This window comes from Oncorhynchus clarkii, chromosome 25 (assembly GCF_045791955.1).
Source record: "Oncorhynchus clarkii lewisi isolate Uvic-CL-2024 chromosome 25, UVic_Ocla_1.0, whole genome shotgun sequence".
NCBI lineage: Eukaryota > Metazoa > Chordata > Actinopteri > Salmoniformes > Salmonidae > Oncorhynchus > Oncorhynchus clarkii.
In genome coordinates this window covers 379,139-392,356 of record NC_092171.1, presented here as the reverse complement: position 1 = coordinate 392,356, position 13,218 = coordinate 379,139, and the positions used below count along the sequence as shown (strand labels likewise).

The window sequence follows — 13,218 nt, the reverse complement described above, 5'->3', positions numbered from 1 at the left end:
CGGCGTATACATCACGAGGCGATAGCTCCATCTGCTGGACGTGCCAGGTCTCGACAGGCTCTCCGGCCAGGACTAAAATAAATAAATAAAATGCTCAAACAAATGCTGTGGAAGGTCATCGAGTAGGACGGGATGAACTGGGACCAGCTACCCCACCTAATCCTCCACTGGGTTTTCCCCTTTCAAACTCCTCTCTACGGCAGGATGCCACGCGGCCTACTGGACCACGCCAAGGAGGTGTGGGAAGCCCAACCGACCCCCTTACGCAGCATGGTAGAGCATGTGGAGACGATAAGGGAGCGGATGACAGCCATATTGCCAGTCGTGAGGAACATATGGAGAAGGCCCAATGCACCCAAGCCCAGGTCTACAATCGGGGTGCCCAGCCCCGAGAATTCCAGGTGGGAGACAGGGTGTTGTTCTTGATCCCCACGGTCAAAAGTAAGTTCCTGGCAACATGGAACGGGCCCTACGAGGTGATTGAGAAGCTGTGACCTGTCAATTACCGCGTACCGCAGCCCGGGAGACGGAAACCCCAACAGATTTACCACGTGAACCTGTTGAAGAAATGGCACGAGAGGACAGCCTTGGCGTGTTATGGTCGGGACCAAGGACGCCAATGGTACAAGTGGTGGTCCCGAGCAATGAGGACCTCGACCCGGCCCAGAAGCAAGAGCTCAGGGAGCTTGTCGATCGGAACACGGCGGTGTACTCCGAGAAGCAGGGCCGCACGACCCTCATTGAACACCACACCCATACCCTGCCCGGGGAAACGGTACGAAAGAGGCCATATCAGATTCCGGAGGCCCGAAGGAAAGCCGTGAAACAGGAAGTGGAGGCTATGCTGAGGATGGGGGTCGTTGAAGAGTCTCACAGTGCATGGTGCAGCCCCATCGTGTTGGTGCCCGAACCGGACGGTAGCCTGCACTTCTGTAATGATTTCCAGGGTGTGAACGACATTAGCTTGTTTGACACCTACCCCATGCCGAGGGTGGACGAGCTCATCGACCATTTGGGAAAGACCCGGTACATCAGCACCGTTGACCTGACCAGAGGATATTGGCAGGTACTGTTGGAAGTCTCCTCCCGGGAGAAGACAGTGTTTTTGACACCAGACGGATTGTATCAGTACCGAGTGCTCCCGTTCAGTCTGCACGGAGCCCCGCCACATTCCAGCGACTGAAGTACTTCGACCACACCAGCAGTACGCAGCGGCATAGGCAGTGCTGGACGCGCTCAGACAAGCCCGGGTTGACCGCGAACCCCAAGAAATGCAAACTAGGATTTGAGGTGGTGGAGTACCTGGGGTTTTTGAAAGCCCCAGGAGAGGAAGGTTCACGTGGTACGTGACTGGCCTGTTCCACGCACCAAGGCCCAGGTCAAGTCCTTCCTGGGACTGGCAGGATACTATAGCCGGTTTATCCCCAACTTTGCGGCTATAGCTTACCCCCTTACCAATCTAACCAGGGCCCGCCACCCGAAAACAGTGAAATGGACGGACGAGACAGAAGCGGCATTCAGCCGCCTGAAGGAAGTGCTGTGCTCCCATCCGATTCTCGTAATGCCCGATTTCCAGGTGCTGATGTTGGTTCAGACGGATGCATGTGACACGGGACTAGGGGCCGTTCGGTCCCAGATACACGATGGGGAGGAGCACCCCATCATGTACATCAACCGAAAGCTGATACCCAGAGAAAAAAAAATACTCTATTGTTGAGAAAGAGTGTCTAGTGGGAATGGGCGCTAGATACTCAAGTATTACCTATTAGGTACCCACTTTCACCATTGTCACGGTCTGGATGGCCAGGGAAAGAGATACAAACGATCGGGTCACCAGGTGGTTCTTGTCCCTTCAACGCTTCTCTTTTTCTGTTGTGCACAGGTCAGGGGCGAAGCATGGAAACACGGATGCCCTATCGAGAAGGGAGACATACGTCGCACTGATGATAGTCCCCTCCCCGACAGAGCTAATGGGGGTACAATAGGTCAGCCCCCAGGGGGAGACTCGACGAGGCCTGGTGACAGACGGAGTATATATCACGAGGCGATGGCTCCATCTGCTGGACGTGCCAGGTCTCGACGGGCTCTCCAGCCAGGACTAATTGGGGCTGATTAGGGATTTGTGAGTAATCAAGGGCTGATTGCTCACCAGCTGTACCATAAAGCTGCCAGAAGGGCAGCACACAAGGGAGAGACTGGGGGAGGAAAGGACTCCCGTATAGTTGGGGATGGTACCAGAGGTAACAGGAGGGAGTTCAGTTTTTGATCCCCACAGGATACAGCAAGACCCGGAAACCAGAAGATGGTATCCCAGAGAGGGTTTCTTGGGGGAGACCTATTCTTTTCTTTTGGAGTATTATTTTAATAAACACCTTTGAAGCTGAGCTAATCCTACTCTGTCCGTGTCTGATCTGTGTAAACCTTTTGACCCAACCCCCTGGTCTGCCACAATATCCACGTAATTTTCCGTCCTCATGATGCCATCTATTTTGTGAAGTGCACCAGTCCCTCCTGCAGCAAAGCACCCCCACAACATGACGCTGCCACCCGCGTGCTTCATGGTTGGGATGCTGTTCTTTGGCTTGCAAGCCTCCCCCTTTTTCCTCCAAACATAACGATGGTCATTATGGCCAAACAGTTTCATTATTGTTTCATCAGACCAGAGGACATTTCTCCAAAAAGCACGATCTTTGTCCCCATGTGCAGTTGCAAACCGTAGTCTGGCTTTTTTATGGCGGTTTTGGAGCAGTGACTTCTTCCTTTCTGAGCGGCCTTTCAGGTTATGTCGACATAGGACTCGTTTTACTGTGGATACAGATACTTTTGTACCTGTTTCCTCCAGCATCTTCACAAGGTCCTTTGCTGTTGTTCTGGGATTGATTTTCACTTTTCGCACCAAAGTACGTTCACAGAACGTGTCTCTTTCCTGAGCGGAATGACGGCTGCGTGGTCCCATGGTGTTTAAACTTGCATACTATTGTTTGTACAGATGAACGTGGTACCTTCCGGCATTTGGAAATTGCTCCCACGGATGAACCAGACTTGTGGAGGTCTACAATTTTTTTTCTGATGACTTGGCTGATTTCTTTTGATTTTCCCATGATGTCAAGCAAAGAGGCATTGAGTTTGAAGGTAGGCCTTGAAATACATCCACATGTACACCTCTAATTGACTCAAATTATGTAATTTTGGGCGGCAGGTAGCCTAGTGGTCAGAGCATTGGACTAGTAACTTAAAGTTTGCAAGATTGAATGAATGAATCCCCGAGTTGACAAGGTAAACATCTGCCGTTCTGCCCCTGATCAAGGCAGTTAACCCATTGTTCCTAGACTGTCAGTGAAAATTTGTTCTCAACTGACTGGCCTAGTTAAATAAAGGTCAAATAAAACAATTAAAAAATATGCCTATCAGAAGCTTCTAAAGCCATGACATCATTTTCTGGAATTTTCCAAGCTGTTTAAAGGCACAGTCAACTTAGTGTATGTAAACTTCTGACCCCCTGGAATTGTGATACAGTGAATTAGAAGTGAAATAATCTGTCTATAAACAATTGTTGGAAAAATTACTTGTGTCATGCACAAAGTGGATGTCCTAACCGACTTGCCAAAACTATAGTTTGTTAACAAAAAATTTGTGGAGTGGTTGAAAAACTATTTTTAATGACTCCAACCTAAGTGTATGTAAACTTCCCATTTAAATATACATATATAAAATGGATTTAAAAGTCAAAATGTGTGTAGCAATTGCAGATTGCCCATTTTAATCAAGCATATAACCAGCATTTACGCTGTCATATTTACACCGACACCATGAGCCAAAGAAAATCCCACCTTCAATCCCATGGCCCCGGTTGTTACTGTTGTTTGCCACTCCTGTTTTATTGTAGCGCTCCTGCAATTCCTAGGTGTGCATAGCACTGCGTAAAAGTAACAGACAACTGTCATGTCCTACACCTCCTTATCTGTGTCAATACACTGTTTAGTGCACTCATCCAGAGAGAGCAGGAATGGGAAGAGAGAGAGAGTGGCATCTGCATCCCAATGCTGCAGCTAGGCTTTGTTCCAAATAGCACGCTATTCCCTATATTCACTACTTTTGACCAGAGCCCTATTGTTGTAGTTCTGATTGTACCTGGCTAGGTCCCACTATGCCTGGCTCTTTGGGACCAGCCCTCCTTCCTCTTCAGCCTCCTTCTCGCCTGTTTCTGCACAGTCCACAAACGGTTCTCCTGGGGCCACACTAAGGACAACTCTGAGGCCAGGCTGCCTGGGGAGCTCTCACTCCAGTGAATCAGTGAGAGCTTCTGTGGAATAGTGTGTGTGGCCTAGTGACACACACACACACACACACACACACACACACACTTCCGCATTAATCCATTAATGCACACAGGCACGCTCAGAACACACACAGACCTTCATGAATCCACAACAGCACGCACATGCACACGCACACACACACACATACACACACACTTCCTACGGCTCATCGTTCCTCACCCACCTCACGGTCCATGTAATTTTGCGTGGTGGTGGGAGGGATATAAGGTCACAGATCACAGATTTCAGAGGCCTGACACTAGTAAATTAGAAGCGGTGATCCGTGCGATGAGCAGCTCTGCATTTCTAGAAGCCATCTTCCCTCCGCTCCGATATTAAGAGTAACACAGACGCTATAAATTAGACTGGATGTTTCACACCCTATGTAGTGCACTACTTTTGACCAGACTAGTGCACTACATTGGGAATTGGGTTCCATTTGGTATGCATCCACCAAAGCTCTATGACCTCTAATAGTGTCTTCCTCCATAATGTCACCAGATCATTTCCTCCTACGCATGTATGTACAAGGTCAATAAACGTTATGGATTATTCAATTATAAAATGCCTCTCGTTTCTCTTAAGCTAATGGTCATTAACACTGAGATATGACACTTTCCTGTCACTTTTTCGGTGTGACTGAGTTAAAGTCGTGTTGAAATGTTTCCTTTGAATGTGGAACGTACATCAGGAATTGATTATGTTACATTAACCTTTCAACCTGGGGAAATTGAATCCAGACGTTTTAATAATTAGCCGAGGCGAGATGATTTGCGAAATGCGTAACGCACCAAGATTATGTGCTGTTACTAATTGAAATGAATGATGTATTGAATTGATGAGGTATGATGTATCAAACAAAATATAATACAGATAGCAACATAAGAAATTCCCACACATCTAACTTAAACCCCTTAAAACTTATGTGCATTGCAGTGTACAGTCGACTCCTGATAAGTGCCAATCAGATTGCAAGTCACAATTCAAATATATAATTTTGAATTTTGCATGGTTCATCCACCTCTCCTGACCTTCTCCTTACAGAGACCTCTCCAGCTCATGGAACCAACGTAACTCACCATGGTTCAAACCCATTGCAAAACACAGTATATCCAGAATACTCACATTGCACGGTGAGCTCCACCAGCGCTTCCCGGGGCTTCACGTTGAAGCCGTTGTACTGGCTGGTGGCGCAACGGTAGGTTCCAGTCATCTCGCGGGAGACATTGACAATGCGCAGCACACCATCGTAGCTTTCTGTCTGAAGGCTGCCATCGGGCATAGGCACCTCCTTGTCGGCCCTCGACCAGAGGATGATGGGCTTGGGCTTCCCTGACACCAGGCACTGCAGGTCCACTGTGTCACCCTCCTGGACCACCATGGGGGACTTGCCTCGCGGCACCGTCAGCTCCGGAGGGACTGGGAGAGATGGAGAAAGAAACTTAACGTCACTTAACTTTACGTGGTGCTACTTTGTGATGTTTCGTTGCATTACATTGCTTTCCATGATGTTACCTTATATGATGTTACCTTATGTGATGTCACTTTACGTATTGTCACTTTGCGTAATGTTCCTTTATGTGATGCTATTTTAAGTTACGTTTACGCAATGTTACTTTACACAAAGTTGCTGGGGTAGAGCCAAGTTTTATCCCAACCCAGCACTAACACTTGATTCAACTAATCAACAATTCACCTAGACCTTGAAAAGCTGAATCAGGTGGGCAAGAACACCCTATAGTTCTTCAGCCAGGATTAGGGGTTGGTAGACAGTATATCACAAACCACTCAGTGGGACTCAGGAAGTCCTTAGATTTTTGCCCTGTGCATTCTGACCATCCAACCCTCTGGACAACCCCATCACCCCCCCCCCTCTCTCTCCAACAGTGCTATGACTGTGGTATCCTTGTTTCAATTCATCCTTCATCCCCTGCTACTGCAATCCCAATCCGCCACTGCTACACTGAAATAAAAAGCTATGAATACAAAATAGCGCCAAATATGTAATAGAGTAAGGGAAGGGAACACAGAACAGAGAGGCAACGAATGAACAGACAGGTCTCATTTATTTGGCGCGTTTGAGGGGTAGCCATCTCCCCCTGAGCTTTCAGCTCTGCTCTCCTACGGGGGTTCTCTGCCAAAGGCAAACACTATCATCCCAACCCAGGCCAATCATTCTGGATAGGCTTTACTTTGCTTAGCCCAAATGGATTTTAGTAATGCATGTTGGAGGCTTCTTCTCTGCTCCATTGGTTAATATACTGGAGGTGACAACAAAGGCAAATGCAGGTCTTAAAAATGTGAATCTGACGAACCGATCAAGACAGCTAGATGAGAGGGAAGGAAAGAACACACACCACCTGAGACTTACATAAGTAGTTGCAGGAGACCTGTGCCAGAGAGGGAAGCATGTGTGTGTGTGTGTGTGTGTGTGTGTGTGTGTGTGTGTGTGTGTGTGTGTGTGTATTTCAGGTTGATGCACATTAGCATGTCCTACAAAGGCTCCCGCACAAATAGGCTCATCTATTTCTGGGTTTATGAGTTGTAGCTACTCACAAAAGTAGTTTTAATGGACTTCAATGATCCTAATGGTCAGCTCCTTGATGTTTTTAAGTTTTCCTTCCGTTTCATTGCCAATTTACCAATCCTCCCGCCCACAACAGGAATAATAATGTCCGGGCTTATCATCAAACATTTGATGTTTCCGCTCCGGCATTACTAACTCATTATCAATTGTTTTTAAGAAAAAACATCTAAAGATCTTTTGCATCAGTTCATACGCCAACAAACTAAAGGAAAATTACAGAGGGAGTAGCTAATTAGGAGAAAATAACACAGGTGACCCTACACTAGCAGGCTGTAAATAATCATTAGGTTTGGAAGTAGGAATGCGCATATTAGCGACAGATTTATGCCTGATTGAATGGACAGATCCCAACAATCTGGCCCGAAAATGCTTTAAAACCCAACACATAAGGATTATGGACTGTATATGAATGGAAGTCTGTGTTTTTGCCACGTCTGGCCATCGTTCAGTCATGGCGTGTCCTTCCTATCAAAGCACACATACTGTAGTATGTACTTTGTGTATTGCCTACTAAGAGGGGTAGGTAGGGGTGTGGAGGGGCTGTCCCATCATCTCATCCTTCATAAACACTGAAAGAGCTTGATGACTTTCCATATCCCTGTAACCCAGGGCTCTCCAAACTCCTGGAGAGCTACTGTCCTGTAAATTTTTGCTCCAACTCTAATCTAGAACACATGATTCTAATAATTAGCGGGTAGATAAGCTGAATCAGGTTAAATACAACTGGGGTTAGAGCGAAAACCTACAGAAGTGTTGCTCTCCAGGAACAGGGTTAGAGAGCCCTGCAGTAACCTATATCGTCCTGTAATGATGAGCCCTACAATATGCTACTTTAGTCAACTGTGCCACAAACCTATTAAACAACTAGAAGCACAACAGTACAGTACAGTCCATTGCTCACCTGTAGTCGAAGAGATATTGACGTCGATGCTGACTTCGGGGATGCCGCCGTTCTTCAGCGTCGCCACGCAGGTGTACGTGCCAAAGTCTGTGAACTTGAGGTCAATGATGTCCAGGTTGGTAGTGCCGGGCTGGACGTCGGGGTCAGTGTGGGTGATGACCATGCGCTCCGAGCTGCGCAGCGGCCGGCCATTCTTCAGCCAACTGAACAGAAGCTCCTCAGGGGGCGTTGCCTCTACCTGGCAGGAGATCTTGACCTCACGGCCGATTTGGATGTTGTCGTCGTTGTGGTACGGGTCAGGCGTGATCCAGAAGCGCCCCTTCTTTAGCCCTACGGAGAGAAAGAGTAATAGGCTACATCAGCACTATTGCAAAAAATTTGGGTTCCGTGTTTTTCCTATAAATAACCAACCTTACTGTACTGATTGTATTTATAATTATGGCAGCCACCTGGGGGCACAAAAGGTTACAGTTTTGAATAAAGATAGCTGAACGAAAGCTAGCTCACCAAAGGGCAGCAGGGTAGCCTAGTGGTTAGAGCGTTGGACTAGTAACCGGAAGGTTGCAAGTTCAAACCCCCTGTCGTTTGGCACGTACACTAGGCCGTCATTGAAAATAAGAATTTGTTCTTAACTGACTTGCCTAGTTAAATAAAGGTACAAAAAAAAAAAGCTAGCTAGCATAATATTGGTGTCAGAACTGGAATCTGAAGTCACGTCTCCCTTTAGAGACCAAGAAAAAACACTGGGTATAAGTCATACAGTGGCAAGAAAATGTATGTGAATTTCCTGGATTTATGCATACATTTTACATATAATGTGATCAGATCACATTTTATCACATCAGTGTGCTTAAACGGATAACATAAATGATTTTATTTTCTATATTGAATACATAATTTAAACATTCACAGTGTAGGTTGGAAAAAATATGTGAACCCCTAGGCTAATGACTTCTTCAAAAGCTAATTGGTGTCAGGAGTCAACTAACTTGGAGTTGACTCAATGAGACGAGATTGGAGATTTTGGTTAGAGCTGCCCTGCCCCATAAAAAACACTCACAAAATTTGAGTTTGCTATTCACATGAAGCATTACCTGATGTGAACCATGCCTCGAACAAAAGAGATCTCAGAAGACCTAAGATTAAAGAATTGTCGCCTTGCATAAAGCTGGAAAGGGTTACAAAAGTATCTCTAAAAGTCAGTCCACGGTAAGACAAATTTTCTATAAAAATTGAGAAATTTCAGCACTGTTGCTACTCTCCCTTGGAGTGGCCGTCCTGCAAAGATGACTGCAAGAGCACAGCGCAGAATCCTAGAGTGTCAGCTAAAGACTTACCGAAACTCTGTTGACGAGTCTACAATATGTAAAACACTAAACACGAATGGTGTTCATGGGAGGACACCATGGAAGAAGCCACTGCTATCCAAAAAAAACATTGCTGCATGTCTGAAGTTTGCAAAAGAGCACCTTGATGTTCCACAGCGATACTAGCAATTATTCTGTGGACAGATGAAACTAAAGTTGTGTTGTTTGGAAGGAACGCACAACATTATGTGTGGAGAAAAAAAGGCACAGCACACCAACATCAAAACCTCATCCCAACTGTAAACGATGGTGGAGGGAGCATCATGGTTTGGGGCTGCTTTGCTGCCAAAGTCCCAGATTCTCTGAGAGAGGTTGCATTTTAGTGAATGAACAAATTACTTGAGGTTGTTTGTTTTCCGACTTCATTGTAACTGTCACACACTTTTCCTCAAAGACAGCGGTACATGTTTCACGACACGAGGCTCATACATTTTTTTACCACAGTGTTTTCGATAAACATCAGTTTCCCATTTACCTAAGAGTTCATATGCATATTTGCAGGACATTAAAAGCATTCAAAATATTAGCAAAAATATTTCCAATGTACCAATTTAAAATGACGTAATAAGTGATCTACCAGTAGTCTCTCAGGCCCTTTTCCATTTACTATATATTTGGTATATAATACTTTGAAACAACAGGAAAATATTTGTGCCTTCAGTTGAATTCAAATGTTTGAGCAGGAAACTTCAAATGTTAAAGCCACAATTGAAGTAAAACTCAGAGGATCCATACAAAGGGGGATGAAAAACTTCCATTACAAAAATAGCTGTTCCCACACTCCCAAAAACAACATATATGACTTTTCACAATCAAACAGTGAATGTACTTGTACATTTTAGTTATACGCTTGTTCTAAGTCCATATGCCATCTCTCCAGAGTTGCATAGTGGCCAGCACCTAAGAAAATAGCCCAGGCGAGTGTGTGTGAAGCGTCATATTGTCCCTATTAATCAAGATGAAAATAAAATGCCTCCAAGACACTGACTTTGAGAAAACCACTGCACCACGGGATCAAGCTAGAATGATGAATGTGAAGTCACTCACTCACACAGTAGGGCTACATTAGTAGTAAGTGACTAAAGATGGAGTCATGAAGTGAATCAGCCAGCTTCATTCAACAATATTTATTTTGTAAGTAATGACGTCCACCTTGTGTCATTTTAATAACATGGTCGAAAAAAAATTATGTCAGTAAAGCTTGCTAGCTGCAGGCAGGATACAACATGCTAAATCAGCTGATGAAATCACTGGTGACCGATATACAGTACTTGCAAATATTTTGTGCAGGAGTGTTTTTACAACTTTCTGACTGTCAGAAACTTGTATTTTCCCCCCTCATCAATCTACACACAATACCCCATAATGACAAAGCAAAAACAGTTTTGTAGAAATGTTTGCAAATGTATACGTTTAAAAATAATAATAATATCACATACACATACATAACTATTCAGACTCTTTACTCAGTGCTTTGTTGAAGCACCTTTGGCAGCGATTACAGCCTCAAGTCTGCTTGGGTAGGATGCTACAAGCTTGGCACACTTGTATTTGGGGAGTTTCTCCCAGTCTTCTCTGCAGATCCTTTCAAGCTCTGTCAGGTTGGATGGGGAGCGTCGCTGCACAGCTATTTTCAGGTCTCTCCAGATATGTTTGATCGGGTTCAAGTCCGGGCACTGGCTGGGCCACTCAAGGACATTCAGAGACTTGTCCTGAAGCCACTCCTGTGTTGTCTTGGCTGTGTGCTTAGGGTCATTGTCCTGTTGGAAGGTGAACCTTCGCCCCAGTCTGAGGTCCTGAGTGCTGTGGAGCAGGATCTCTCTGTACTTTGCTCCTTTCACCTTTCCCTGAATCCTGACTAGTCTCCCAATCCCTGCTGCTGAAAAACATCCCCACATCATGATGCTGCCACCCCCACGCTTCCTTGTATGGATGGTGCCAGGTTTCCTCTAGGTGTGATGCTTGGCATTCAGGCCAAAGCGTTCATTATTGGTTTCATCAAACCAGAGAATCTTGTTTCTCATGGTCTGAGAGTCTTTAGGTGCCTTTTGGCAAACTCCAAGCGGGCATAGATGCCTCTTACTGAGGAGCGGCTTCCGCCTGGCCACTCTACCATAAAGGCCTAATTGGTGGAGTGCTGCAGAGATGGTTGTCCTTCTAGAAGGTTCTCCCATCTCCACAGAGGAACTCTGGAGATCTGTCAGAGTGACCATCGGGTTCTTGGTCACCTCCCTGAGCAAGGCCCTTCTCCCCCGGATGCTCAGTTTGGCCGGGCGGCCAGCTCTAGGAAGAGTCTTGGTGGTTCCAAACGTCTTCCATTTAAGAACGATGGAGGCTACTGTGTTCGTTTGGACTTTCAATGCTGCAGAAATGTTTTGGTACCCTTCCCCAGATCTGTGCCTCGACACAATCCTTCAAACTCATGGCTTGGTTTTATGTTCTAACATGCATTGTCAACTGTGGGATCTCATATAGACAGGTGTGTGCCTTTCCAAATCATGTCCAATCAATGAATTTACCACAGGTGAACTCCAATCAAGTTGTAGAAACATCTAAAGGATGATTAATGGAAACAGGATGCACCTGAGCTCAATTTTGAGTCTCATAGCAAAGGGTCCGAATACTTATGAAAATAAGGTTTCTGTTTTTTATTTTTAACCTCTTTATCCTACCCCCTCCTTTTTCGAACATTCTGTTAAAAATCGCGCAACTTTTCAGCGTCCTGCTACTCATGCCAGGAATATAGTATATGCATATGATTAGTATGTGTGGATAGAAAACTGGTTAAATCACGGCTGTGACTATAACAGAGCGTGTGTTTCATCGAAAAGCGCAAGAAAAACTGCTCACTGAAATCTGAAAAAAGTATCCATGCACCCCTTTCATGGATTATTTAAAGGAAACCAAATTTAATATGGAGACGGATGCAATTCCTACAGCTTCCACACGATGTCGCCAAAAACATTGACAAAAATCCATTGAGACATTACGAATAGATCCTTGATTCCATCCAGCCTACCTCAATCGATTTTGGAAGATTGAAAAATGGACACTGTTTTCTTTTGTAGCTGCTATTGAATACAGATCGCCCAGTGATCAATTTGATCGCTTATTAACGTTTACAAATACCTAAAGTTGGGTTATAAAAGTAGGTTGAAGTTTTTTGTCAAAGAATATAGGCAACTTATATCATTTTTAAACATGACGTTGCGTGTTGGAAGAGAGCTTTTTTCGTGATGCAGACAGGCCATACAAATGGATATTTTGGGCAATCATGGACGGATTTAATCGGGAAAAAGACCAATTTGTGATGTTTATGGGACATATAGGAGTGCCAACAAAGAATATCATCAAAGGTAATGAATGTTTTATATTTTATTTCTGCGTTTTTGTGTAGCGCCGGCTACGCTAATTATTATGTTTACGTCGCCTTCAGTCATTTTGGGGTGTTGCATGCTATCAGATAATAGCTTCTCATGCTTTCGCCGAAAAGCATTTTACAAATCTGACTTGTTGGCTAGATTCACAACGAGTGTAGCTTTAATTCAATACCCTACATGTATATTTTAATGAACGTTTGAGTTTTAACGAGTACATTTAGCATTTAGCGTAGCGCATTTGCATTTCCAGGTGCCTACTTGAGACGCAGACGTCTCAAGTAGGAGCAAGAAGTTAATAGATTTGCAAAAAATTGTAAAAATCTGTTTTCGCTTTGTCATTATGAGGTATTGTGTGTAGATTGATGAGATTTAAAAAAAAAAATCCATTCTAGAATAAGGCTGTAACGGAACAAAATGTGGAAAAAGTCAAGGGGTCTGAATACTTTCAGAATACACTGTATAGGCTACAACACATTACGCAGGACAGAAAAACATAAAAGTCCATAGATGTAGCTAGCTACAGTATATGCTCTCTTTGTTGTTGTTTTTTAAACTTTTTCTCCCCAATTTCATGGTATCCAATTGGTAGTTACAGTCGTGCCTCATCGCTGCAACTCCCATACGGACTCTGGGGAGAGGCGACGGTCGAGAGCCGTGCGTCCTC

General features: G+C 44.8%; 1 protein-coding gene across 1 annotated transcript in view; it reads right to left on the bottom strand.

The window, feature by feature from the left end:
* Positions 1 to 13,218, bottom strand: part of LOC139383491 (MAM domain-containing glycosylphosphatidylinositol anchor protein 2-like) — a 240,466-nt gene that overhangs the window by 100,713 nt on the left and 126,535 nt on the right. Inside the window, exons 7-8 of the mRNA XM_071128049.1 lie at positions 7,808 to 8,137; positions 5,445 to 5,738 (exon numbers count right to left, since the gene is read on the bottom strand). Of these exons, the coding sequence (XP_070984150.1) occupies positions 5,445 to 5,738; positions 7,808 to 8,137 (624 nt within the window). The remainder of the gene's footprint in view (positions 1 to 5,444; positions 5,739 to 7,807; positions 8,138 to 13,218) is intronic.